The following is a 27,050-nucleotide window of genomic DNA, read 5'->3' on the forward strand; positions in this document are numbered from 1 at the left end:
CTATTTGGCTCTTGTATTTTTTTAAAGACTTTATTTATTTATTTGAGAGAGAGAGAAATAATGAGAGAGAGAGCGTGTGCATTAGAGTGGAGAGGTTAGAAGGAGAAGCAGACTCCCTGACGAGCAGGGAGCCCAATGTGGGAGTCGATCCCAGGATGGGATCATGACCTGAGCCAAAGGCAGTTGCTTAACCAACTGAGCCACCCAGGTGCCCTCTACTTGGCTCTTGTAAACTTTCATTTAACTTCTGAAGTGTATGAAAATGTCAATTAACTATTTAACCTTAAAAATTTCCCTCCAATTCAGTAAATTATAGTCTTTGTTATTAAATATGAGAATAGATTTTTAAAAAATGCTTTTAGGGGTGCCTGGATGGCTCAGTTGGTTAAGATCTGACTTTGGCTCAGGTCAAGATCTCAGGGTCCTGGGATTGAGTGGGGAGTCTGCTTGTCTCTCTGCCCCCCCACATGTATGTAGACTCTCAAATAATCTAAAAAATTGCTTATAAAGTTTCTGATTCAGGGAGGTGCTAATGTTCTTGGAAATGTCTGGTTTAAAGCTGCTCAGTAAAATAGAGTAAGTTTCATATGCAATTAGAATTTTCCAGTAGCTACTTTAAAAAAAGTAGAAACAAGTGAAATTAATTTTAATAATATATTTAATTTTTCTGGAACACTGAAAAGAAAAAATAAATAAATACAAATAGAAATTTACCTGGGGTGCTTGGGTGGCTCATTTGGTTAAGCATCTTTTTTCAGCTGAGGTTGTGGTCCCAGGGACCTTGGATTGAGCCCTGCATCAGGCTCCCTGCTTAACAGCAAGTCTGCCTCTCCCTCTCCATCTGCCTCTTCAGTTACTCATGATCTCTCTCACTCTCCTTCTGTCAAATAAATAAATAAAATCCTTACAACGTTAAAAAAATTTAATTAAGTATATTGAAAATATCATTTCAATATATGATCAGTAGAGAAATTAAGGAGCTACCTTCTTTTATTCCTACTGTCTTTAAAATCCAATGTATATTTTACCCTGTAGCATATCTCCATTTGGAAGATATGGAAATACTTGATCTCTATTTAGATTTCATAAAACTTAGTTCTAAGAGTACATTCACATATCCAGCTTGTTCCAAACATACTTAAAACTTTTTCCAGCAATTGAAATTAGATAAAAATTAAGTTTCTCAGTTAAGCCAGCTCCATTTTAAGTGCTCTGTAGCCACATAGGCTAGTAGCTGCCATATTTAGGCAGTGTGGATTAAGAACATTTCCACCATCAGAAAAACATAGATCTCCTTCAACCCACTGGAGTGGCAGTTAGTAGCAGACCTGGAACTAGACCCTTGTTTGTAAGGAGTTTCATAGGTATTAGATGATCTGGAATACCAAACTTTCCAAAGACAGGTGGTCAAATGAATTGGAATGCTTGGAGTATAATGCATTAACTGTTGATGGAGAAGTTTTCCAGGAGGAATGAACCTGCTTACATATGCTTGATGGTCATACGTAATGAGACTGAAATCAGAGAGATTACATTATGGAATTATTCAGGTTATGTTTAGTGAGGAATTTGTAAATTGTGGCAACATATAAATAAAATATACCATTTCAACCTTTAAGTGTACATTTCAGCGGCATTAAGCACATCCATATGGCCGTGAAACCCATCATCACCAGCCATCTCTGGAACTTGCTCATCTTCCGAAACTAAAACTCTGCTCGTTAAACTCTTAACTCCATAGCCCCTGGCAGCCACCTTTCTACTGTATGTCTCCATGAATTTGATTACTCCAGGTGCCTCCTGTAAGTGGAATCATAAATATTCTTTCCTGCCTGCCTTAATTCAGTTCGCATAATATCTTCAAGGTTCATCCATGTTGTAGTATGTATCAGAGTTTCTTTTTTAAGGCTGGATAAGATTTCATTGTTTGGGGGCACCTGGGTGGCTCAGTGGGTTAAAGCCTCTGCCTTCAGCTCAGGTCATGATCTCAGGGTCCTGGGATCAAGCCCCACGTCAGGCTCTCTGCTCAGCGGGGAGCCTGCTCCCCCCCCCCACCGCCTCTCTGCCTACTTGTGATCTCTGTAAAATAAATAAAATCTTTAAAAAAAAAAAAAGATTTCATTGTTTGTATATACCCCATATAACTTTAAGTTTAATGTGTATAATCTGTTGCTCTGATAAATTTATGTAGTATATATAATAGGATTACCATCATAGCTTTCATACCTCTATCACATTACATAATTATCATTTCTCTTTCCTGTGAGAACATTTAAGATGTAGTCTCTTAGCGGGTTTTTTTTTTTTTTTTTTAATTCGACAGAGAGAGAGATCACAAGTAGGCAGAGAGAGAGAGGAGGAAGCAGGCTCCCCGCTGAGCAGTGAGCCCGATGCGGGATTCAATCCCAGGACCCTGAGATCATGACCCGAGCCGAAGGCAGCGGCCCAACCCACTGAGCCACCCAGGCGCCCCTCTTAGCAGTTTTTAAGATTTTTAAAATTTGTCAGAGAGAGAGAGAATGCACAAGTGGGAGTGGCAGGCAGAGGGAGAAGCAGGCTCCCTGATGAGCAGGGACCCTGATATGGGGCTCGATCCGGGGACCCTGAGATCATGACCTGAGCTGAAGGTAGATGCTTAACCAACCGACTGAGCCAGCACAGGTATTGTAAACGCAGTTTTGTGTTTACACATAGTAAACACAGTATTGTTGACTACAGTCATCATGGTGTGTGTTAGATCCCGGAGCTTATCTTTCAGTTGAAGTTTGTAGTCTTTAACAATATCTCCCACTCCCCACCTCCTGCACCCCTATTATTTTTAGGAGCTTGCCTTTTTTAGACATGATATCATACAATATTTGTCTTTCACTTACCTCACTGAGCATAATGCCCTCAAAGCCCATCTATGTTGTCGCAAACGAAAGGATTTCCTTCTTTCTTAGGGCTGAATAATATTTAATTGTATTTATGAATGTATTCACATATATACATATGTACTTATGTATACACGTCTATGTGTGTATGTATATATATACTTTTTCTTGATGCATTCATCTGTTGATGGACACGGGTTGTTTGAATGTCTTGGCTATTGTGAACAATGCTACAGTGAACAATGGGAGTGCAGAAATCTTTTGGTAATCTTTTTCTATTATTTTCAGATTGCTGGATGGGAATTCCTTACTGTTTTCTGTAGTGGCTGAACCACCTTACATTCCCAGGAACAGTGTTTATACAAGGGCTACCTTTTCTCCACACCCTCCCCAATGCTTGTTATTGCTTGTCTTCTTAATGATAGCCTAACAGGGGTGAGGTAATACTTCACTGCAGGTTAGATTTGCATTTTCCTTTTGATCAGTGATGTTAAGCACTTTTTCACGCACCTGTTGGCCATATGGATGTCTTCTTTGGGAAAACGTCTATTCAATTCCTCTGCCCATTCTTAAGTCAGATTGCTGTGTTGTTGCTGTTGTTACTGTTATTCAGCTGTATGAATTCCTTATATATTGTGGAGATTAACCCCTTAACCAGTACATGGTTTGCAAATATTTTCTTCCATTTTGTGTGTTGCCTTTTCATGTTGTTGATCATTTCTGTTGCTGTGCAGAAGCTTTTTAGTTTGATGTGGCCCTACATGTTGATTTTTGCTTTTGCTTGTTTTGCTTTTGGTGTTCTATCTAAAAAAATTGTTGCCAAGATGTGAGCTTTTTCTCTCTGTTTTATTCTACTTTTACCATGTGCAGTCTTAAATTTAACGCTTTAAAGGCGTACTCCATTTTGAGTAAATTTTTCTGAGGGGTGTATGAGCGAGGTCCAATTTCGTTTTTCTGCATATGGTTATTCAGTTTTCCCAGCACCATTTGTTGAAGAGACTAGCCTTTCCTTAGTGAGTTTTCTTGGTTCCATTGTCAAATATTAGCTGACCATAAATTTGGGGGTTTATTGCTAGGCTGTCGATTCTGTCCTATTGGTCAATATGTCTGTTTTATACCAATACCATACTGTTTTAATTACTATAGGTTTGTAGTATAGTCTGAAATCAGGAAGTATGATACCTCTTTGGCTTTGTTCTTAGGATTGCGTCAGCTATTCATGGACTTTGTGGTTTCATTTAAATTTTAGGATTGTTTATTCTAGTTCTCAGAAAAATGACATTGGAATTTTGAAAGAGATTACTTTGAATCTGTAGATGGCTTGGGGTACTTTGGACTTTGTAACAATATTAGTTCTTCAAAACCATGAAAATGGAATATCTTTCTATTTTTTGTGACTTCAATTTCTTCCATCAGCATCTTGCAGTTTTTATTGTTCAAATCTTTCATTTCTTTGGTTAAGTTTATTCCTGTTTGATTATTTTTGATGCTTTTGTGAATAGGATAATTTTTTATTTCTTTTTTAGACATGTCATCGTTACTGTGTAGAAGTGCAACTGATTTCTGTATTTTGATTTAATATCCAGCAGCTTCCCTGAATTGATTTAGTTCTTTGGTTTTTTTTTGGCTGAGTCTTTAGGATTTTCTCCATGTAAGGTCATGTCATGTACAAATGACACTTTCACCTCTTCTTTTCTGATTTCGATACCTTTTGTTTCTTTCTCTTGCCTACTTGCTCTAGCTAGGATTTCTGAGAGTGGGTATCCTTGTCTTATTTGTGTTCTTAGAGGAAAAACTTTCAATCTTTGTCGTCAAGTATGATGTTAGTTGTGGGTTTGTCCTATATGGCCTTTATTATGCTGAGTATGTTCTTCTGTACCCAGTTTGTTGAGTGTTTTTATCATGAAAGGATGTTTTATTTTGTAAAATGCCTTCTCTGCATTTAGTGAGATGATAATATGGTTTGTCTTTCATTCTGTTAATGTGGTGTATCACATTTATTGATTCATGTATATTGAACCGTACTTTCCGGCCACAGAAAAGTTTCATTTTTTTTTCATGATGTATGATAACTTTAATGTGTTGTACACATTTATGTACCCTTAGTACATAAGTGTATTTATCTATTTATCTACCCTTAGTACACTTTAATGTGTTGGTTTTCTGATATTTTGTTGAGAATTTTTATATCTGTATTCATCAGGGATAGTGGTCTGTATCTTCATCTGGCTTTGATATCAGGGTAATTCTGGACTTATAAGATAAATTTGGGAGAGTTCCCTTCTCTTAGATTTTTGAGAGGAGTTGGAGGAGGATTGATGTTAATTATTTTTTAACGTATGGTAGAATTTACCAGTGAAAAGATTTTTAGAATAATGATTTAATTTCCTTAGTGATTACCGATTAAGGTTTTCTATTTCTTTGTGATTCAGTCTTGGTAGGTTATTATGTTTCTAGGAATTTATCCATTTCTTCTAGTTTATTTAATTTATTGACATGTAATTATTCATGGTAATCTCTTATCTTATATATTTCTGTAGTTATCAGTTATAATGTCTCCTCTTTAATTTCTGATTTTGAGTCTTCTTTCTTTTGTGTTTGTCTAGCCAAAGTTTTGTCTATTTCATTTATCTGTTTAAAAAAAACACTTATTTTCATTGATCTTTTCTATTTTTTTCTCATCTCTAATTTATTTCTGTTCTAATCTTCGTTATTTCCTTCCTTCTGCTGTCTTTGAGCTTAGTTTGTTTTCCTTCTAATTCTTGAGGTTAGATTGTTTACTTGAGATCTTTCTACTAATAGATACACTCATCACTATAAATACCCTCTTAAGAACTGCTGATGCCATATTGCATAGGTTTGGCTCTGTTGTATTTCTGTTTTCATTTTTTTGAGATCTTTTTAAATTTGCCCTTTGACCTCTTCTTTGGCACACCGACTGGCCAGGAGTGTGTTGTTCAGTTTCCATGTGACTGTAAATTGTCTAGCTTTTTCTTACTGATTTCTAGTTTTGTCCCATTGTGGTCAGGAAAGATGCTTGATATGATTTTCAGTCTTCTTAAATTTTTTAAGACTTGTTTTATGGCCTATCCTGTGATCTATCCTGGAGAATGTTCAGTGTGCACTTCAGAAGAATGTGTATTCTGCTGCAGTTTGCTAGAATGTTCTATAAATGTCTGTTAGATCTGTATGGTCTAATATACGATTCAAGTGCAAGGTTTCCTTGCTAATTTTCTGCCTGGATGATCTGTCTGTTAGTGAAAGTGGAGTGTTGAAGTTCTTCTTATTGTATTGTTGTCTGTTTTGCTCTTCAGATCAGTTATTGTGTGCTTAACATAGGTAGGCTCTGTGATGTTGGGTGCATATATATTTATATGATGTATTTTTTTGATGAATTGATCCCTTTATTATATAATGACCTTTTTGTCTCTTGATACTATTTTTGGTGTCATCTATTTTGACTGATGGAAGAATATCTACCTCCACTTTCTTTTGTAAACAAAAGAACATTTTGTTGTTGTGAACATTCATGTAAAAAATTATCTTCTTTAATAGTGAGGGTTTCATTCTTTATTACAAGTCTATCCATTAAATTTAGACAATGTCCAAATCAGTAGCAGTGAAAAAGTTTCTTCATTGGAAAACCCCAACTTGAGATCTTTGTATGGGGGGAAAATGTCTTCTGGTCATATTTTCTTTTCTTTTTAAAGATTTTATTTATTTATTTGACAGAGAGCGATCACAAGTAGGCAGACAGGCAGGCGGGGGTGGGAAGCAGGTTTCCTGCTGAGCAGAGAGCCCCATGCGGGGCTCAATCCCAGGACGCTGAGACCATGACCTGAGCTGAAGGCAGAGGCTTTAACCCACTGAGTCACCCAGGTGTCCCATTCTGGTTATATTTTCGAAGAAACTATGAAATCTGCTGTGTTTTCTTGCTTTGAGAAGATATTTTATATGTTCATACTATATTAGATCTTATTACCATCTAATATATTATGTATTACTTGTTTGTTTTAATCCAACTTCAAACCTCTCCATGGGGCACCTGGGTGGCTCAGTGGTTTGGGCTGCTGCCTTTGGCTCGGGTCATGATCTCAGGGTCCTGGGATCGAGCCCCGCATCAGGCTCCCTGCTCCGCAGGAAGCCTGCTTCCCTCTCTCTCTCTCTCTCTCTCTCTGCCTGCCTCTCTGTGATCTCTGTCAAATAAATAAAATCTTTAAAAAAAAAAAAAAAAAAAACCTCTCCACCTTCCACCCTCTCCGCAGTGTAAATTCCAGGAGGACATGGATTTGAGGGGCAATTTTATGTCCTGCTATACTTCCGGTGTTTAGAACTGTGAATGCTACACAGTGGGCAATCAGTAAGATCTGTTGAAGGCATGAATGAATGGTGCTTACATGTTACCCAGCTTTATGTTTTCCTGGATAGCATTTTAAAAGGTTCTACATTTAGCTTCTTTTGAACATCTCAGTGTTACTGGTTTTCCTGGGGTAGAGCATTCTAGTACAAAATGTCTGTGTTATATAGACCTTATAAATGGTTGGAAACAAGGTACGGAGAAGGATTATGCTGTATTGGGAAAGGAAAGAAGATAGAGATGGATTAGAGAAATTATATACATCGAATTTTATCCCCCTCTAATTTGACTATAGTGTCCCCAAAGTGATAACATGCAGAACATCAGAGACCCTTGTACAATGATAACCCCGACTTACGAAGGAATAACAAAAAATCATTTGACCCTAACAGTGAAGGTTAAATGATCTATCATCAAAAACATAGAAACAAGCTAAATCATCCCTTTCTTTTCCTTTTTTTTTTTTTTAAATTTATTTAACAGAGAGAGATCACAAGTAGGCGGAGAGGCAAGCAGAGGGGAGGGGGGGGGAGCAGGATCCCTGCTCAGCAGAGAGCCCGATGTGGGGCTCGATCCCAGGACCCTGGGACCATGACCTGAGCCGAAGGCAGAGGCTTAACCCACTGAGCCACCCAGGCGCCCCCAAATCATCCCTTTCTTAAATGAGAACACGCCGCCGTTTCTGTTCCGAGCAACTATTTATTGATTCGTGCTAGTCAGTAGAGATACTGCTTTTGCAGTCTCAGGCTCTGTCTCTGAGATACAAATTAGAGGTTTTAAAATAGCAGGAACTTTGCAACATTATTGTAAGTAGGGAACCGGGTCCTTTTTCTCTTGTTAAGCAAGGAAACTTGACTCTTGAGAGGTAAGGTGATGTCCGGAAGTATTTTTTAGCCTCTGTCTTTGTTGGCGTCCTTTTCCTTGTCTTGGATTTAGGTAAGGATATAATGTCAGTTCTAGTTAGAAAAAGGAGATCACAATGCCAGGTGTCAAATCCACATATCAATCCTCTCCTTAATTGCTGAAGTTTGACACGTCCCTGTGTTTGTCCCAGAAAACTCAAAACGTTCTTTTATTAGCAGTAGGGAATTAAATTTCCTATGTAGACAAATTAACTTCTAAATTATAAGAGAAACAAATAAAAACACCACGAGAAGGTGGGGAGGGCACTTCCTGCTTCAACTTAAAGCTTTCTCAAAGTAATTTCTTTTTCCCTTCTCCATATTTTCTGCAGCTTGCTTGCTTGCTTTTCCTCTTTTTCTTGCATTGGAACTCACTATCTAGTTAGTACCTTCTCTGAAGAGTAAAGTTTTAGTCAGAAACACTTAAAAAAAAAAAAACAACTTAGAATCCTAATTAAAGTGAAAGAGGCCAGCCAGACTGTTGAAAAGTGTTTTCAAGCCATGTAGCTATTATGGTTGGGCAGTTCTTGAAACAGGGAGGGTAGAAACTCATCAGAAAGATTTAAGACTTTTTTCAAAGTCTATTTTAAATATAAAATGTGAATTGGTTTAGAGTAATAAAGACTAATAGAATAAGGAAAGAAAAGAATATATTTTGTGGATTAACCAAACTCATGGCCTTGTGCACTAAATTTTATACTCTAATACCTGACAGGGCCTTCTTTTTGTGATTGCTAACCCTGGTTTTTCAAACCCCCCACCTCCACCCCCAGGCTTGTCTCAGGTTATTTTAGAAGTGACAGAATAATCCCAGGTAAGCTTAATTTTGATTCAAAAATACAGCCACATACCCATCTCTCTCTTTCTCGCTCTCTTTTTTTTTTTTTTTTGATGGAAAAGGGGGATGAGGCAAAGACCACCAAATTGTGAAGAAAGGTAAAGATTATTACAGCCCTCTCGGTCTTCAGTTGACAAGTGAAAACACCTTGTATGTAATGCAAAGGAAAAACTGTCCATTTGACCTCATTTTCATTCACACTGCTCCCAACACCCAGGAAAGACCAGATGTCTGGTTTCTAGAGTATTGGGCTTTTTCCTAGTAAAATTTATTTTTTGAAGTTTGGAAAAAAACGGCAGCTCCTTCTGACCTCAATATTTTATAGTTTAATAATTTCATGTACTAAAAGTATTCCAGCATAAAATGAGCTTTGAATATTTACACATTTGCAATAATCCAAGGAAGGCTGTTTAAAGAAAATCTTGAAATGAACTTTATTTTGAAAATCTTGTTATTATTAAAAAAAAAACAAGCAAAAACAAATTCATAGTTTTCATGACTAGGAGGTACAATGTAGCATATGGTAAAGGTACTGAATTGGTGGGGTGGAGTGGGGGACAGGGAGGTAGTATGAGTAGATGACCTTTCTTTTTCCTTGTCTGATTTCTTCTAAGAGCCATACAAAATATACATGATCTATGGTATTTCTTCCCTCCTTACAGAAAACAATAGTTGGAAATTCCTATGTAAAGCTAATTTGCCTCAAAGAATATAAAGCCCTTTAATGGGGTATCTAGGTCCCTATGGAAATTTTTTTTTAAACATACACCATGTGGTGCAATCTGTTACAGTCTACAAGGAGGGAAGGGGGGGAAGCTATGTGGGGGCCAGGAATAAAGTCACATGTGGGAGTTTTTGAGGTATTCACTAGTAACAGGGATACAGTACAGCTAAAACCTAGAAGTAACATCGCTTCTGCCCTAAGTCGTAACCCAGGGTATATTAAATGTATGCTCTTTTTTAGAAACTATTTAGCAAGTTAGTCAATTTAGGGGAGGAAAAAAACCCACCTTTTCTGAGATGGTTAAATTGCTATTCATTTTGTATTTTAATCTAATCTACTGGTGATTTAATTTACAGAACTCAAAGGAAGTGTGCACTCAAATATTTGAGGATGTTAACGTATCAACCACTGTTTAATTTTGGAATGTGCCTACTTGCTTGACACAATATTTTACCATCTCAACAAATGTTTAGCCTTTTTTTCACTTGACTAAAGAGAAATAAGTTTCACATCGCTTCATTCACCTTCTTATGTGCATATGCTGGGAAAGATTGGATGTTAAAAAAAAAAAAATTCCTCATGTTCCTTTCTACTACATCTAAATCTGTTTACCAATTCAAAGCTGCTAAAAAGCCCTGTATTCTCCTGCTAAATCAACTGGATGGCTAGAAACCAAACTGTGATGTAACAGGAAAAAAAAAATTATCAATTTATTTTCATGTCAGAACATTCTTGAGAAGGTATAAATTGTTCTGGTCTCTATGCCAGTTTTCTTTTTTCTTCCTTTCTCTCTCTCTCTCTCTTTTTTAAAGGCTTTCAGCTTTTAAGCCGATACTTTTTATAGTTATATAACAGTTCTAATATTTTGTGACATTTTGTATTGTGACACTATAGATGAAATTGTCATCGGACTGACACTCTGTGCTGTTTATTCCTTAATTACAACTGTTAACACTAGAGAAGTGTGCTAATCTGCCAGCGCATATTATGAAAACAACATTATTGTTACCCACACCAACACCCACTCAACAGGATATTTCCAAGATGGTAGTTTAAAGGAACTGATCAGCACAATGGACGTTTCAGTATAGGTTTTGTTTGTTTGTTTGTTTAAAGCTTGTCCTACTGTCTTCATGTAAAAACACACACCAGTTTGAAATTTTTATACTCTTGAATTGTAATGAGCATAGACTCCCCTTACTAGCAGGAGCTGCGTCTATAGTCAGAAAAATTAAAAAAAATTTTCGAGCACTCTAGCAGTGGAGGACTGGGGAGCCGCAAAGCTTTCTGACAGTTGTTTAGGAAATAAAGAAAACAAAGGAGAGGGAAGGGCAAGTTTAACGATGAAAAGATGAGGGGAGTTACTTGCATTCACAGAGTTGGTAGTCCTTAACTAACTAAGTCAAAATCCAATACCATTTCCAGCTCTAATAGGTGACCTTTTTCTGAACCAAGTCTGAGCCCCGCTGAAACTGGCTACTTCTCAAATGCTTTGTAGTTTAGTTCTTTCCTCCGGAACCTTCAGAGGTTTGATTATCTATAAGGGACAAAATCCTATAAATCCATTGTCTAACATACTATATTGAAGCAGTTCAGTGCCTCTATTTTTTCCATTTGTTAAAGGAAACTGTAATGGCCAACAGCCACTTGGATTCTGTGCTGAACCCAATCCCCATAATAAAAAAGCCAAAATGATTCTAGAAAATGTAAAGTCAGAACAAGTATTCATTGTTTAGATGAGAATGATTATAAATGATTTTTTTTTTTTAAAAGAAGGACACATGTAACACTTACTTAGCAACTTACTTAATAAACAGTCCAGCTTTCAGTATTAGCTCTTAACACTTCCATGGGTTTGGCAGAAAGCAAATTCATGACTCTGAAGTAAGAGTAGGTCTCAAAGTGATAGAACCTGAGATTTGTCAGCTGATTCTCTTATCTTCATGTCATCGAGGAGGTAACGGGACAATATGAACATATTCGATTCCTAAGGCACCCGAAATGACCTGCGTATTCTTTAATACTCAGCTGTACTAAAAAGGTTTTTTTTTTTCTTTGAAAAGAGTATGTGAAGTAGTTATCACTGTGCCTCATTCTGAACGGTATTTTCTGCTTCATTTTCATTTTCAACACCGATAGGATATGGTGCTCTTCCTAAAAGAAACTGTTCCCATTTGGGAATATATTCTTCTACTGATGCCCAGTAAAGAGTCTGGAAAAAAAACAACATCCAAAAGTAAAAAAGCATATCAAGCAATTGAACTTGGCTCTTCATAATAGTCTAAATGTTTATTCACTGAAGTGTGTGTGTGCGTGTACACACACACACATACACACATATACGTAGAATGCACTTCCTCTAGAGAATATTTTATGTTAATTTTAGAAAGAAATCTGGCTACTTACTAGTGTTAATTTTCAAATTTCTCAGTAAAACCGGAGCCTGGCAGAATTACAGGTTTGGGGATTTTATTGTGATTTTACACGCCCTCTTGTGGCCAACCGTGTGATTATTACCAGTGGTATAATTTATGGCTACAATCATTAAATGTTTTTGTTTACTCTTCCAAATCCCATACCAAATGATTACCCATACTAAAAATATTACAATGAAATTACTAGACATGAACAACTGCTTTATAACTAACATAAAAAGATTTCACCTGGGGTGAGATCAGGAGCTAAAACATAACTAGTGTGTTATAGCACAGGACTCAGGTGAATTGACTCCTTAATTGTATGGGGGAAAACACTTAAAATATTCATCCACTGTATCTTTAAGAAGAGTACTCGATATGGTAAACTGTAATTTCTTCCCAGTTTCTTCCTTCCTTCCTTTCTTTTTCTTTTTGTATCCTGAGAAAAATAATACCAATATCATGTAACCATTTTTAATTCCAGTAACTTGGAAGTTGAGACACTGTATTATTGGCCTGAATATAGCAAGTCTATAAGCTATGAAAGCTCAGGCAAGATCACCATATAATATCTACAAGCTTTGATGGTTCTTGGGTGACTGCCCTGAGGGGGCCAAAGAAAAGTATACTGCCAAAAGCTCTGTATCATGGGAGGGCATTTTGGATGGGATCATCACTATCAATCTTATTTTGGGGAATTAAGCCGAAGAATTACTTAGCATTAAGAACACATAGTGATTCACTCTGCACATTAACAAGGCATAGGAGTTCTGAAAGTTGAAATTATGAGCAGTTTTGCATATCCACCCCTCTGTGCATGTGGTCTGAGAAATAGCCAGACACACTTAAAATGGAGGTCGTCCTGTTGTGCAAGACTAGCTAAGGAAAATACCAACCAGGGCCTGTGGTCGGGAGTTTCTCCACCATTCACGGCTGGATGAACCCCTATTGTGGGGGCCCCGTATAGGCCAGAGTAAGGTATTGGAGAATTCAACAACAGAAAAGACATGCCCAAGGCACAACTTTGTACCACAGCTCTTTCTGTTTTTGATCACTGCCTTTTCTTATTACTCTAGATGACACAGAAAATTGAAGGGCAAATTCTCAGCCTTTAATTTTGAGTCTATTCACTTCCCTGCTTAGGCAGCAAGCAAAACTGTATTTGAAAAAGGTCATTAGGAATATAAAATTAAACTATTCTATATGTAGTAAATTTCCTTTCATCACAGATATATTCATATACCAAATAGGGTTTATTTTTGCCAACAGTCTTCCCAATCTGTTCTTGAACTGAGCAAAATAAAACAGACAAAAGCCACACTATACTGCATGATAATATGCATTTAAATAGCTTTGGTTGAAATTTGGTGAAAGGACTGAACTGCTAACATTAGCCAACAGGAAAAGCACTTTGGTTAGGCATGCTGTCATCTTAGGATTTAGTGCATGCTGTCTACTGTCTGTTACGGTTTAACAGGATAGGTGTTTCTAGATGAAAAGATATAGGATCTTTATAAAATTGTCACTTGATAAATCTTTAAAAATCAAAATACTTATCAGTTCCTTACTGTGTACAAAGCACAGCACTGTGGACATGTAAGGAGCAATCAGACACATCTTATTTTATGGAATAAATAAATCTGGGAAATGCACACATCTAACCCCAGTTAATTTATAATGCACTACTAACAGAATGGGGTCTCTTTCTATACTTTTGTTCTTTAAGATTCTCACCTCAAGAGAAACCACCTCTGGTGATGGAATTGGGTGAATCCGGGTCTGCAGAGACTTTTCTGCGGCTTCTATATCCTATAATAGGTGTCAGTGTTTAAGAAACAAAATGTATTTATGTAACACATACAAATGGCACCTGTAATAGCAATGTCTGTACCCCAAATGTCAACTCTTCTCTGGATAAACCGTCTGAACTGAAGGAAGGTCACTGCAGTAGGAGGACTGATCATTACTTAATCAACCAGTTTCAAATAGAAAAAGCAGCATTTCTTGTTTTAAAATAAGAAGTGTCGGGGGTGGGACTTTCAAGGTCTTCCTTTTCATTTAAAATAGTAAATGCCAGTAATTCTGGCAAAAAGGACTTTCTTCCAAAACTGCTCAGGACACTAACATAGCTCTAAAACCATTAAAAACAGCCAGATGGATAAAACGGTCCAATATTCAGGTACCAAAAACAGTCATAGAGTCAGCCCCACACTGAGCTAACCTTTCAAGTGGAGAGTTCTAGTCCAGATCATGCAAATGGTATAGTAAGGTCACACATTTCATTTGTTCAGTATTCTGTTTTTTAATTTTATACTTATGCAAATCCTCCACGTATTCGAAAGAAAGTCAATGAGGTACCTCAGTACTTTGCAACAAGAGTCTTTTCAGAAGATTCTGGGTACTTAGGACTCGATTTCTGGGGCATTCTCATTGGCCAGCTTTATGGCTGTGTCGTACATCATTCAGCTGATGACATGTAAGCCCTGTGCTTTAATCTGTCGTGTGACATGTGGGTGTGTGCGTTTTCTCTTGCGGTTGCAGAAGCGCAGGGGCAATTACATTTAACGCAGACCCGGGTGAAGATGTAACCTTGATATGTGGATGAAGTACAGCCCAGAAATGTAGGACTCTCCCACGTTGTCAGTGAAACACTGAGCTCTATTTCATGCTCCCCAAATTGGCACCTGTGTTGTCTTGTGCTTGCTTATGTTTGTCAAGTTCACAGAGGCCTTGGCTGTAGGCCGTGTCAATTTTGTCTCTCCTGTGAGATCAGTGAGTTGATCGAAAAGAGAAAGTTCTCTGATCCATGTACAAGCATTGGAGCAATCTAAGTACAGGGCTGTTGGACAGACGGAGAGAGATGGAAAAGGACGTGGGAGTGGGGTGTGAAGAATCCAATGCTGAACAGGAGAAAAGAGCGAGCAGATGGCAGTGGCGGGAGCAAGGAATGGGTGTGAAATGTAAAAGGGAAAAACAGGAAATTCCCTAAAGGGACTCCCCAAAGTTGCACAACCATTAATGCACCTGCTGTCTCGAAGAAGGTGATTTGAAGGGGAAAACCATCAATTTAGGGATAAAAAGCCCATCTTATTAGCCACGTCTCTTCCCTACCAGAAGTTCAGGGCCAAGACGCACACTAAAGTGCTTCTGATGCCAACATTACAACTGACACTGAAGATTAACTCTTCTGTGATTGCAGGGAGATTTTTACAACATCCTGGGAAAATTATTTTTTACTTTCATAAATCAAACAAACAATAGACTCACAACTCCACTGGCCCCATTATAAGAACAATTGTAAATTTATGGTTGGTGGTAGACTTAGGTGCCACTAGCACCTGTAGACAAGATGATAAACACTTCTCTTAAAGACCAGGAAATAAGGATATTGGCTCTCCTAGAAGAGCAGATCTGCAGTGGAAGAGTAGATATGAGCAGGGATCTGTGACCTGGTAAAACAGGCCTATGGTTAGTAACTTCAGTGTCATCTCTGCAGCCTGTCGACAAGGGATTATCACCTCTCCAGAGAACTTCTTTTGTAAGTGAGATTTTTACTTTCTTAGATGTTTTGCTTACCTCTCTGACTCCTACTTCTCTTTCTCCTAAGTTGGCGCCTTTTTCTCTTCTTAATCCTAAGTGTGGGCTTTCTAAGATTTGTGACATCTGTCCTCCTCTTTTTGCTTTTTCTCTCTCCAAGACTGTCTCTTATCTAGCTTCAACTATTAATATAGAGGGATGGATAACTTTTCTTCCCAGCCCTTATTTCTCAACCTGATGAAACCAAACTCCCCTTAATCCTACTTAGTGTACTGAATGTACTATAGTGGGAGTTCTACTCCTGCAGATACCTATGCTGTATCTTCTACCTTTGACTGTTCTTATTCCCTGACATTTAAAAATTCAAAGGTCCATAGATGACTCCTGTAGGATGTCTCCCCTAGCCTGTCCATGCCATTTTCAGTGCTGTGATCTTATTATCACACTTACTTGTTCAACAAATATGTATTTGGACCATCTCTCATTTTACTTTAACCACATATGGAATTGATTAGTTTTGCTAAAATTACTACTTTAAATATGTCTTTACACAGATTAAAAAAAAAATAGAGACCCACTACACAGAGGATAAAGTATGAATTCCTTAGCCTGATTGAAAAATCTCTGCCTTCTGTAGCAAGTTATAGCCCATTACTTCCAATTAAGAACCTTCTGTTTGACTATATGCTGCCAGAAGGTACGGACTGTGCCTCATTCAACCTTTCAGCATCCGAGAATCTAACAAAGTGCAGGGTATGTACTAAACACTTAAATATTCATTATGTAAATAAATGACTAAGGTGTCAACAGTCTCCTGTGCATAAATAAAAAACTTTAAAAAAAAAAGTACCCAAGGGGATAGGGGGAGAAAAGCAAAAAAAAAAAAAAAAAAAAGCAGATGAAGAGAGGCTAGACTCACCTGTCCAGACCTTGGTATCTTGCCTTATAGATCTGCCACTAGATCATTTAAAAACATATACAATTATAGAACAAATGAAAAAGCCAGTCCCTAAAAATTGAAAACAAAAGGAAAGAAAGAATCTGTCATCTAGTTGGTGGCATAACCACATTAAGAAAAAGTACCTCAGGTGGTCTTAGAACACAGTATTTTGACTGAGCATCTGGAATGAGATATGCCCCACGAACAAAAAGGATAGTGAAAAGTGTCTGACTGAAAACTGTACTCAGTAATCATAATGTTGCTGGTAGTGCTGTCTACATTATGGGTTAAAGTAAATGAGTAGTTATGCTGGTACTGGAAAATTATTTAGGAACTGAGGTTTTTGGTTTGAGGGGGAAAAAAGAGGTAAAAGATGGATTTTAAGTTAAAAGTCTTACAATCATGTAATCAAAATGGAATTATTGGTATGAGCTCTTGATGAATTTTATCTTTTAAAAAAAGTTATAATAAACATCCCTAGAGCCCAGATGAAGGGCTCTAAACATGTATTCTCATCAAAAGGATCCAGGGCTCCTTGGAGCAATGGTCAGTTCCAGGTCTAAGCGGCAAATGATGGCCTGGAAGATGCCAGAGTAGAAAGAAAGAAAACTATCAAAGACTGTTAAGATCACGTCAAAGGCATTCAGGAGATAACTTGGAGGTTCTCCCTTGGTAAAAATGGGATAATTTGAGCATCACTGGGAATACAAATTGAAGAGGGTCCAGACCTTTCAAATCACAGAGGTATTTAAGGGCATCAACATCTAATTGGTCACTTTTGGAGGATATTAGAGAACCAATCTATTTTTGAAAACTAAGTACAGAGAAAGAAACAAGAACTTATATATTTTTTCCTATATGAAGTGTACTGCAGTATAACCCAATAATTGATGAGGGGACATTTATCTTTGAATTTGAGTATCACTTTGCAACCCTTAGTGAACAGATCATGATCATCGGTGACTGCTAACATTTCAGAAAGAGAGATAGCCAGGCATTATGAAGTGTTCTTCCCCAAAACATCGACCCTGAATCTGATCAGGCCTCTAGATCTGCTCTTTTAATCCATTAGGCTCTGTGGCTGCGGAGCACTTGAAATGTGACAAGCCCGAATTAAGAAGCATTGTAAATGGAAACTACACACTGAATTTTGAAGGCTCAATGAGGAAAAAAAAAAACCCATAAAATATTTACTAACTTCCAATATCAGTTACATTTGAAATATGAAATTAATACATTTCCTTTAATCTGTGCCTTTTAACTTTATTAAAAGTGGTTACTAGAGTGGTGCCTGGTTGGCTCAGTGGGGAAGATCAGGGGATGCTTGATCTTAGGGTTATGAGTTTGAGTCCGTTTTGGGTGTAGAGATTACTTAAATAGATAAAAGCTTAAAAAGTCATTATTAGAAAATTTAAAATTATTTGCATTATCTTCCTGTAGCATAACATAACTTCTGTCAGTTTATGGGAATTACAGGGAACAGAGGAACTTACTAAGTGATACCTCAGCAATATAATTAGCAGTATGCAGAATTTGGGAAACTATAGGAGAAATGAGGCAGTTCCTTCAACAAATAAAAGTGGGTTAAAAAAAATAAAGGCAGAGGGAACTTTTAGAGATTTGAGAGACCTATCAGTCAGTTACGTACTAGACTTTATTTGGATCCAGATTCAAACAAATGTAAAAATACTTTAATCAGAGACATCTGAATCCTGACTGAATATTTGAGGAATTGTTGTTAATTTCTTAGATGGATCATGGTATCGTAATTGTACTTAAAATAGCCCTTATCTTTGAGTGATAATTACTGATGAAAAAGACGTGATATTTACAAATGAAACAATATGATGTCTGAAGATTAGCTTCAACATAATTTGAGGGGTAGGACATGAAGGTGACGAGTGTAGATGAAACAAAATTGGCTGTGTTTTGAAAATATAATCTTCTATTCCCTTTTATACATAGGTTTGAAATATTATGTAACAATTAAAAAACAAGTTTCTGGTATGGATGGTGGTATAAATATTACGCCATGACAGGATTCAGCAGCCTCTGTAAAGGAGTTGACTTGTGATTAGGAAAGATCAACTATGAGCACAAACTCATTTACTGAGATTTCTTTCTTTCCTCTTGTCTAGACCTGTCCTTTCCTCCTAACCCTAATATCTATCTTCCTATAAGTATATATAGTGAAGCCAGCCAAAGCTAGACTGGGTTTAATCTTTTAATTAGCTGAAGGGGCAGTTTCTAGGATTGAAAAAAGAAGATCCTAAAGCACGAGATACAGGATCATTGGTACAAGGAACACTTAAACATTTGTCAAACTTGCTCTTCATTGAATTGGAGAAGAGGAGAAGTGTGAGGAGGAAGGAGGAGAGACTGTGTCCTCTAAGCCACTGGCCGTGGAGGGGGGGAGTGCAGTTTGTTGAAGGCTGTAACTGCCAGCTGCCCCAAGAAGACCTCTAGGACCTACCTTAAGGGAAGCACTTGTCGTATGTCTAATCTGCTGCTCCCATTCTTTCTCACCCTGGAATGTTGGTCCAACCTCCATGAGGTGATGCTCGCTACCTCAAAATTGCCCTTTTGGGTTAAACTGAATTTTGTTGGTGGAGGGTGGGGTGGGGAAAGAGGTCGAAGAGATGACTGTTTACATCATGGAAGTATTTATAGAAACAAAATTATCTTTCTCTTCCAAATCTGTACCAATCATGTTTGTTTTTAAAAGGAAGACACAACTTATTTTACTCATAAGAGGGAAACTAGCAGAAACTAACAATCCATTATCATTTGTGATATTTCATTGACTAAACCCTCAATGTGAATTTCTTCACTACTTAAATTCATGTCCATTGTTTTACTTTTATGCTTGGACCTTTGGGATTAGTCTTTTTGTTATTGTTCCCATTTTTAAATCATTCTTTTATTTTTTCCAAATACATTTAGAGAAATTTTGTTGGGTTCGATGCAGATTTTGGTGGGTTTATTTTTAAATCTAAAAATAACACTATGACTCCTGATTTAAAAAAAAAAAAATTGTTTCCCCATCAGGATTAAGGCCTATGTCTCCATTTAAATTTTAAATCTCCCATTGAAATGTAAGAATTATTTTTATACCAATCATGCATATCCCTTGTTAAAAGTATTCCCAAGTGTTTTTATAATTTCATTGTAATATAAATGTCATTTCATATTTTCCATTTGTATATATAGGATTGAATGGTTATGTTGTATCTGTTAATTTTACTCAACTCACAATACACTAGTTTTTAAACAGCTTTGGCTTTTCTAAGTACATAGCTTTATCAATTAAAAATACTAGGGTTATATCGTACTTTCTAAAAATTAAAGCTCACTCTATGTTAACGTTTCTTATATTGGTCAAAGCATCTAAATAAGGTCAAATAATGGATGGTAATAGAGCTTATCCTTATTTTGTTATTATCTTTAGAGGAATGTTTTCAAGTTTCAGTGGAACCATTTTTCAAATGTATTCTGTACTGAAGTACATATCCTTTTTTTTTTTTTTAAGATTTTATTTACTTATTTGTCAGAGAGATCACAAGTAGGCAGAAAAGCAGGCAGAGAGAGAGGGAGAAGGAGGCTCCCAACTGAGCAGAGAGCCTGATGCAGGGCTCCATCCTAGGATCCTGAGATCATGACCTGTGCCGAAGGCAGAGGCTTAACCCACTGAGCTACCCAGGCACCCTTGAAGTATATATCCTGATGTAACTGAACCTGTTCTTGACAGGGAGTGGGTATTCGGAGTAGTTATTTCATGTTCTTCCTCTCTAAATTAGGAGATCAGTGCAGGTCAGTGGTTTTCACTATTCCTTAGAGCCACAGTAGAGCAGGCAAGGATGGGCCTTTGGCCAAAGCAGGTCCACTTTTACCCTTTCTAAATCTTTGAAAAAAATAGTTTTTATGCTAAAAAAAAAAAAAAAATTAAAGCCTTAAGTGAAAATATAATCTTGTGCTTTTTACAGTTTCTCCCACCTGAAAATTCTGTGATTAAGTCCTATTTAGGTCACTTTCATGATAACCTCTATGGTAGAGCCCTTAAAATTATTTCCAGAGTTAGGACACCTAGGTGGCTCAGTTGGTTAAGTGGCTGCCTTTGGCTCAGGTCATGATCCCGGAGTCTCAGGATGGAGTCCTACATTGGGCTCCCAGCTACACGGGGAGTCTGCTTCTCCCTCTGACCTTCTCTCCTCTCATGCTCTCTCTCTCAAATAAATAAATAAAATATTTAAAAAAAATTATTTCCAGAGTTTAAAACAAAATAATAAGAGGGAAAGCAGGATAAAAAAAATTACATATACAAGTATTCAAAAATATTTTTTAAAAAAAGTCAGGGAAGAGACTGCATGTCTAACAGCAAGCACTGTATCTGGAATATAAGAGCTCAGTTAAATGCTTATTAAAACACTAAAGGGAAATGTATAAAAACATTAATTTCAAGCTGGGTGGGATGATTTGGAAAGTATGCCATTTCATCTTCTTGGCTCTTTCCAGTTTTTTACAGCAAGAATATTTTACTTTTAGGGGCGACTGGGTGGCTCAGTGGGGTAAAGCCTCTGCCTTCGGCTCAGGTCATGATCCCAGGGTCTTAAGATTGAGCCCCACATCAGGCTCTCTGCTTACTTGTGATCTCTGTCTGTCAAATAAATTTAAAAAAAATTTTTTTTTAAAAATTAAAAAGAATATATTACTTTTATAATCGGGGGCTAAAACACCATCTAAACTTCCTTCTAATGACAATGAAACTAGGTTCATTATCTTCCTTCCAGATATGGCAATGATTTCTTAGCTATTCTCCTTAAATCTAATCTCTCCATTCTGCAAATTACATTGCATCTAAATAGGAAATCAATCTTTCTTAAATACCCATATGCTTCTTATATAAGTCCCTATTTTTCATTTGTTCAAACACTTTTAGTACCGTATTATCCCTACATATCAGTTCTCAGCTTCTTCAGTTAGTCTCACAAAACCTATCCAACCTTGTTTCCCGTGACTTCACAAGCTAGTTAGCTCAGGGTCCCACGGACCTAACACAGCCATTCATTCTTCTGGTCATGGTTCTTCTGTAAGAATGCAATGGAATATCTTGCATTCTTCCTATTCAAACACAGCTCCAGCTTAGTTTCCCCTCTTAGACTTGTTAGAATATTCTAGCTTTTGATGATTTTTTTTAATACGTACTCCTAAAGTGCTAAGGATTCCCTATAACTTAATGTTCAATTAACTAAGGTCTCTTAAGTTGTGTGTGATAACCTTATGTCATCAGTTAAGCCTGTTAGCTAGCTGATGTAAAGAACTCTGAATTATTTTGTTAACTCCACTCTCTGCTCAGAACTAGCTCAGTAGTAAGGCCCTTCTGGGCATTCACCAAATACTTGCTCACTAAAAGGAAGCTACTTGAAAAAATCCAAATAGTACCTGTACTTGTTGCAGGTAAATACTGATCAAGCCATCAAGCCTTCTAATTTAGTTTTTCTGACTTTTCACAGCAAATTCCAGATTATCCTATATATTTCCATTTAAAAATAAATATTGCAAACACCATTGGGCAAGTAAGACATATGGCAACATAGAATGCTTTGGTAGCACTATGGCTGTGACTTAAATTACTGTGGATCAAACTGCCAGAAGCTGAGAAGATAACTGAATTTTCCTCTTCCTTTATCCTCTAGTGACTACATAAGATAACTATATCATGCCTATCGATGAAAATATTTAACAATAAAAAACTGAAAACACTGCTTTATAACTTAAATAATATAGCCTTACTCCCAAATGTTTTAGTCATAGGATCTCTTGGAAGCTTGAATGGAAGCAAACTTTAGGGTTTTAATTATGGATGAAGCCATACAATTCTGGAAGCAAAGTATAGCAAGCAGCCAAAAATGTTACACATATGATTTTACTCCAAATGGGCACATTGGCCAAATGGTGGGGCCCTGCGCAATCACATACTTTGACCACCTCCTCCATCACTATCAAGAGAGATATGGGAAATCTGTTATTTTAGATATGAATTCTACGTGCTGACTGTGGCCCTAGTAGGGCAAAATCAAATTTTTCTTATTTTGATGATGTTGAATAGTTTTGAGTTGGGTCTAAAAACCTTATAGGTAGTTCATGGGGTTTTAGGATCTTCCTATAAATAAAAGAAAATGGAAGATGGAAAGCTACATCTTGTATTTATTACTTCTTGCACAAAGGTGACCTCTAAATTTCTTCTATGGTCATTGGTTCCTCTGGTTGATTAAAAACACTTAGGTTAAACAAACTTCCTTTTTTTTTCCCATTTAAAAAGGAATCCATATGCAATGTATCCAACTAACATGGGTTTAAAAACTAGATAGTGCTTCATTAATTTATTACTTAAAACAAAGAATATACATCAAAATTATGAAATTCACTTAAAATCTTTTTTTTTTTTTGCAAAGGTGGGGAAAAAGTCTCTATACTCAAAGTCATGGAAACTTACCATTAAAAGACTGAGGTTCCTTTTAAAAGCAGTCTCAGCTGCTTGCATCTGAGATGCCTTTCCCTTGTTTTCATCTATAAATTTATTGTCCATTTGTTGAAGTAACATTAATCTTTGTGATACTCTAGAAAAAAATAAAAATTATATAAAGTTTTTTTTAAAGGGTACATTTTTTTGCTTGACAAACATAAAACATTTATTTAATTATATCCCACTTCAAGTTCATCCTATTTTGAAAACCAATTACTATGTCAATTAATAAGGCACTGGAAAACTTAGATAGTCCAGTCAGTCTTAAATCTGGGTAAAATCATTCTTATTTTCATCAACATATCTGTCGTAACTACATGCTTCTGTTTTTTAAGCCTCTATGGTCTTTGCAATTATTTTAGAGTGTTAAAAACATGTTTTAATTTTTGGTGAAAATGCAAACTGTAATACATATCCCTTTGTACACATACTTATATATACCTCCCCACACACATACATTGATATAACTTGCTATACGAAACCTTCTGCTTAACACTTCAATACCCCTGAATCTCATGTTACACATTTAGAATTGCGCTAAACTTCCATATGTTTGAAGAAGCAATAAAAATATTTTTTTTCCTCTTTTTCCAAGAGAAAGATGATGGTTCCATATATGAATGAGAGGCTGTGTGTATGTATGCATACTCACAACAAGGTGAAACAGTAATTGAAGAAAGATGTAGAAAGTTGTAAGTAAATTTTCAAGCTACTTTGTTACATATATTTTAAAAATTTCTCATTGGTCAAATGCTCATTTTACAAGTTTTTTGGTCCTCTTAAATGATTGATTAAAAAAATGTCAGACGATAAAAAATACATGTGGTGTGTATATATATAACAGTCTAACTACTCTCCAGATAGTTATGGAGGTTATTAAGAAATGCTATGTTTCAGAGGGCTGTTCTTGAGGGTAGCATTAAAATTGAGTTATTTCAACATTTTGATAAGGGAAAGATCTTAGAAAGCCAAGGAAGAGGGCCTGGTAATTAATTAAAGGAAAACATGAGAGCCCACAGAAAGAGGCAAAGAAGGTTATTATCAAGTATAAGTGCAGGACTGCTTATATAATTTGCAAGGCCTAATGCAAACTGAAAATGTGGGGCTCCTTTAAAAAACTATTAGGAATTTCAAGACAGCAACAGTAGAGCATTAAACCAAGTACAGGAACTGTGAGTACACAGGTCACATACTCATGAAGCCTGCCCTGGGTAAGAGGTGTACAGAAGTCCATTATATATATCAGTAAGGAAACTAGAAAGGTGAGAAGTGTGAATTTAACCAGATAATAGTAAGAGTTGTAAGAAGAGAACATAATTATACCTTGTAATCTTTGTTATTCTTAAGAGACAGTGACATTCCCGAACACCAAAATCTCTCAAGTGTCATAAAATTTAAATGATACCTTCAGACTTCCTAAATCTTCTGCACACAATATTTCCACTAACAAAGCCAGTATAATTTATTAATTTAGATAAGCCTTTAAAAAAAACTTACATTTCTTCATGTCTCTTAGAAAGGTGAATTTCTTGAGCAAACAAGGAGGTCATGTTTAATCAAAGCTGCCTTATAACTTTCTGCTAAATAATAAAAATATTTAAAGTTACTTTAATGTCCTCAGCTTCATAGCAGCTGATTGTTTTATTACCTCAACCCATTGGTTCTCTCAGAAGAGAAAAATAAAAATTGAGATATAATGATGTACAAAATGAAAGAATGCATTTAAAACCATTTTTATTTACGATGCACAGTTTTTTATATGCCAGACGCATCCAAAATCACCATGAATCAGGTAAACTCAACAGATTTTACATTTCCTCCTCTTACTTCCTCACACTTTAACCTTAATCTGAATTGAAAACAAACAAGCAGCTGGTACTAAGACTAGTAAACATTTTATTGAATCAACAGAAAGAAAAAAAAATCCACTCTGTAAAATTCAACACAGGAATACCATCCCTTATGCATGTGCACACACACATAGAAAGGCAAACAAGTTATAAGAACCAACTGGAAACTCATGGTCTTTCCTTTATTGGAAGACTGCCCAGTTCTACCATCTCTTTTCCAAATAAGAAAGTATTTTTCATGTATAACTGTGGGGAAAAGCCCAACTGGTCTCTTCACCTTACCCTGGGTGCTCAGGACTCCCATTTGGGGAGTTTAGGAAAGCCCATTTTAATGGTACATGAGCAAGCTCACCTTGACTGAAGGGCGTGGACCAATACAGATAAAGATCAAGTGAAGCGCTTTAAAGGCTCAGAGCACGAAGGCGAATCATCTGGTTGCGTGCAATAGCTGAAGGTGACTGTCCTAAGGGAGAAAAAACAGGAATGATATTCTTTTCCTGGAGCGAAGCACTGGGTTTGCTAAATTTTATGATTTACACACTGTCGCTAATCTCTGAGTGTCCAGAGTGGATAGACTGAGCTGCTCCTTCAGTGCACATACATGGAAGCATATAGCAGTGATCCCAGCCAAAGGCAAAGAAACACTGCCTGCCTTCAACGGGTTTCCTTCTAAAGAAACCAATGTCTTGCGTTCAGCACCGAGGACAGCACTCGCCCGCCAGCCACAAGGATCGAGTTACAGACACGTATCCTCTAAGATCACTACCGACCAATCGTCGCCGCCTTCCTCCCCCTTTCGAATGCAGCGTCAAGGAAATCTCGGAAAGTTAGTCCACGGTAACTTCTTTTCCGTAATGCCCGCCATCAGCACTCCAGACAAACCCCAAGATAAATTCTGCCTTTCGAACCGAAGATCCGCGGGCTCTGAGTTCTTGACCCGGCAACCACTCCAACTTCCTGCTTATACTCAGAGGACTCACGACCTTTCCTCCTCCTCCCAGCTCTTCCCCCTTTAACGAGATGCTCCCCACCGGCCCTGCGAGCACCTGCGCTGTTCTCGGACAGTCAGGGCACCCACTGGCCGCCCGTAACGCTGTGGGACTTCACTCACCTAGTCCCACTCGGCCCTTTTCTATAAAGGCGTCCGCTACGGTGCAGACGCTGGGTCTCAGGCCTGGGCGTGGTCACGCCACCGTCTTTGCGCACGCGCGACGAGGTGACGTGATCACGGCGCTATAAAAGGCGGGCCTCTGGCGCGAAAGGTGATGGCGCTGCCTTCAGGGAAGAGATTACCGAAGCGGTCCTTATGAGCCTTTCGAAAACGTTTGATGGTAGCTCAAACGTTTTTAGGCTTTTTAAGATGAAACCTGAATATGTTTTAGAGAGGGAAGCTAGAATGTCACAGAGTAGGGAAATGGGGGAAAATCCTTCAGAATACTCCAGCGTGTTTTGAATGGTCTGCAGAGTCAGTAAAAAAAGGTCTTTGCTTCAGAGAGCTTCCCCCTGTTCGTCAGGTGTAAAGCAGAGGAGTGGAGCCCCTGTCTGCCCGAGGGACAGTAATACTGATCGTGGATGTTTTGAGGGGTTTGTGTGCGGGTCGCCGTGTTTAGGTGAATTTTAGCTCTTACCCTACAACGCCTGGTGATGTAGGTACCATCGTCCTCATTCGACAGAGGAATAAATGAGGTTGGCTGTTTATTCAGGTTGGAGCTTGCAGTCAGTAGAGCCTTGAGGAAATTTCCCACAGCCCTCAGGTTACACACTTGGGAATAATCTCTTAGTGCTGTCAAGCGCGTTCTTAAGCCTTTTTTCCCTTTGAAATAACTTGGTGAGACACGAAGCACTATCCTAAATTTCAGAGGTGGAAACTGAGATTCAGGAGAGGTCAAGTTGCTTTCTTCACCTGAGTTGGTAAAGGGCTTTCTTCACCTGATTGGCTAGGACTCCAATCCAGGTGTCTTTTTTATTTCTTAACTCCCAGAATATCTACATGAAACCCCTCTCCTGCTTAGGGACTACAGGCACTTCATGGTTCCTTTGCTTGGAAAAGTCCAGAAACCCACATAGACTTAGTGCCTCATCTTTCAAG

General features: G+C 37.4%; 1 protein-coding gene and 1 long non-coding RNA gene across 5 annotated transcripts in view; one reads left to right on the top strand and one right to left on the bottom strand.

Moving 5' to 3' along the window:
- The window catches only part of LOC123394400, a 90,595-nt gene that overhangs the window by 20,178 nt on the left and 43,367 nt on the right, over nucleotides 1-27,050 (top strand). The gene's annotated exons all lie outside the window — the stretch shown is intronic.
- On the bottom strand, nucleotides 7,894-26,155 carry CUNH3orf14 (chromosome unknown C3orf14 homolog). 4 transcript variants are annotated; one of them, XR_198412.2, is made up of 7 exons: nucleotides 26,073-26,113; nucleotides 25,314-25,424; nucleotides 24,609-24,691; nucleotides 23,082-23,205; nucleotides 13,846-13,920; nucleotides 11,501-11,906; nucleotides 7,894-8,186 (listed from the first exon to the last, which is right to left on the bottom strand). XR_198412.2 is itself a non-coding variant. In XM_004738291.3 (6 exons), exons 3-6 carry the CDS (start codon nucleotides 24,659-24,661, stop codon nucleotides 11,775-11,777), a joined length of 384 nt encoding a protein of 127 aa, XP_004738348.1. In that variant the 5' UTR covers nucleotides 24,662-24,691; nucleotides 25,314-25,424; nucleotides 26,073-26,155; the 3' UTR covers nucleotides 9,380-11,774. The 4 variants fall into 4 exon arrangements, 3 of the variants coding, with proteins under 3 accessions (XP_004738348.1, XP_004738349.1, XP_044944476.1); XM_004738291.3 differs by lacking the exon at nucleotides 7,894-8,186 and having other exon boundaries at nucleotides 9,380-11,906; nucleotides 26,073-26,155; XM_004738292.3 differs by lacking the exon at nucleotides 7,894-8,186 and having other exon boundaries at nucleotides 9,380-11,906; nucleotides 24,609-24,688; nucleotides 26,073-26,108.

The sequence above is a fragment of the Mustela putorius genome, unplaced genomic scaffold (genome assembly GCF_011764305.1).
Source record: "Mustela putorius furo isolate JIRA1106 unplaced genomic scaffold, ASM1176430v1.1 tig00000095_pilon_pilon_pilon, whole genome shotgun sequence".
NCBI lineage: Eukaryota > Metazoa > Chordata > Mammalia > Carnivora > Mustelidae > Mustela > Mustela putorius.

Bases quoted from the DNA above. Each gene is read 5' to 3' on its own strand.
- CUNH3orf14 (XM_004738291.3), bottom strand. From the start codon at position 24,661: ATGACCTCCTTGTTTGCTCAAGAAATTCACCTTTCTAAGAGACATGAA. The intron at 23,206-24,608 runs GTAAGTTTTTTT...ATTTTTTTCTAG, and splicing joins TCTAAGAGACATGAAGAAAT to AGTATCACAAAGATTAATGT. The intron at 13,921-23,081 runs GTAAGTTTCCAT...CACCTATTATAG, and splicing joins GGAACCTCAGTCTTTTAATG to GATATAGAAGCCGCAGAAAA.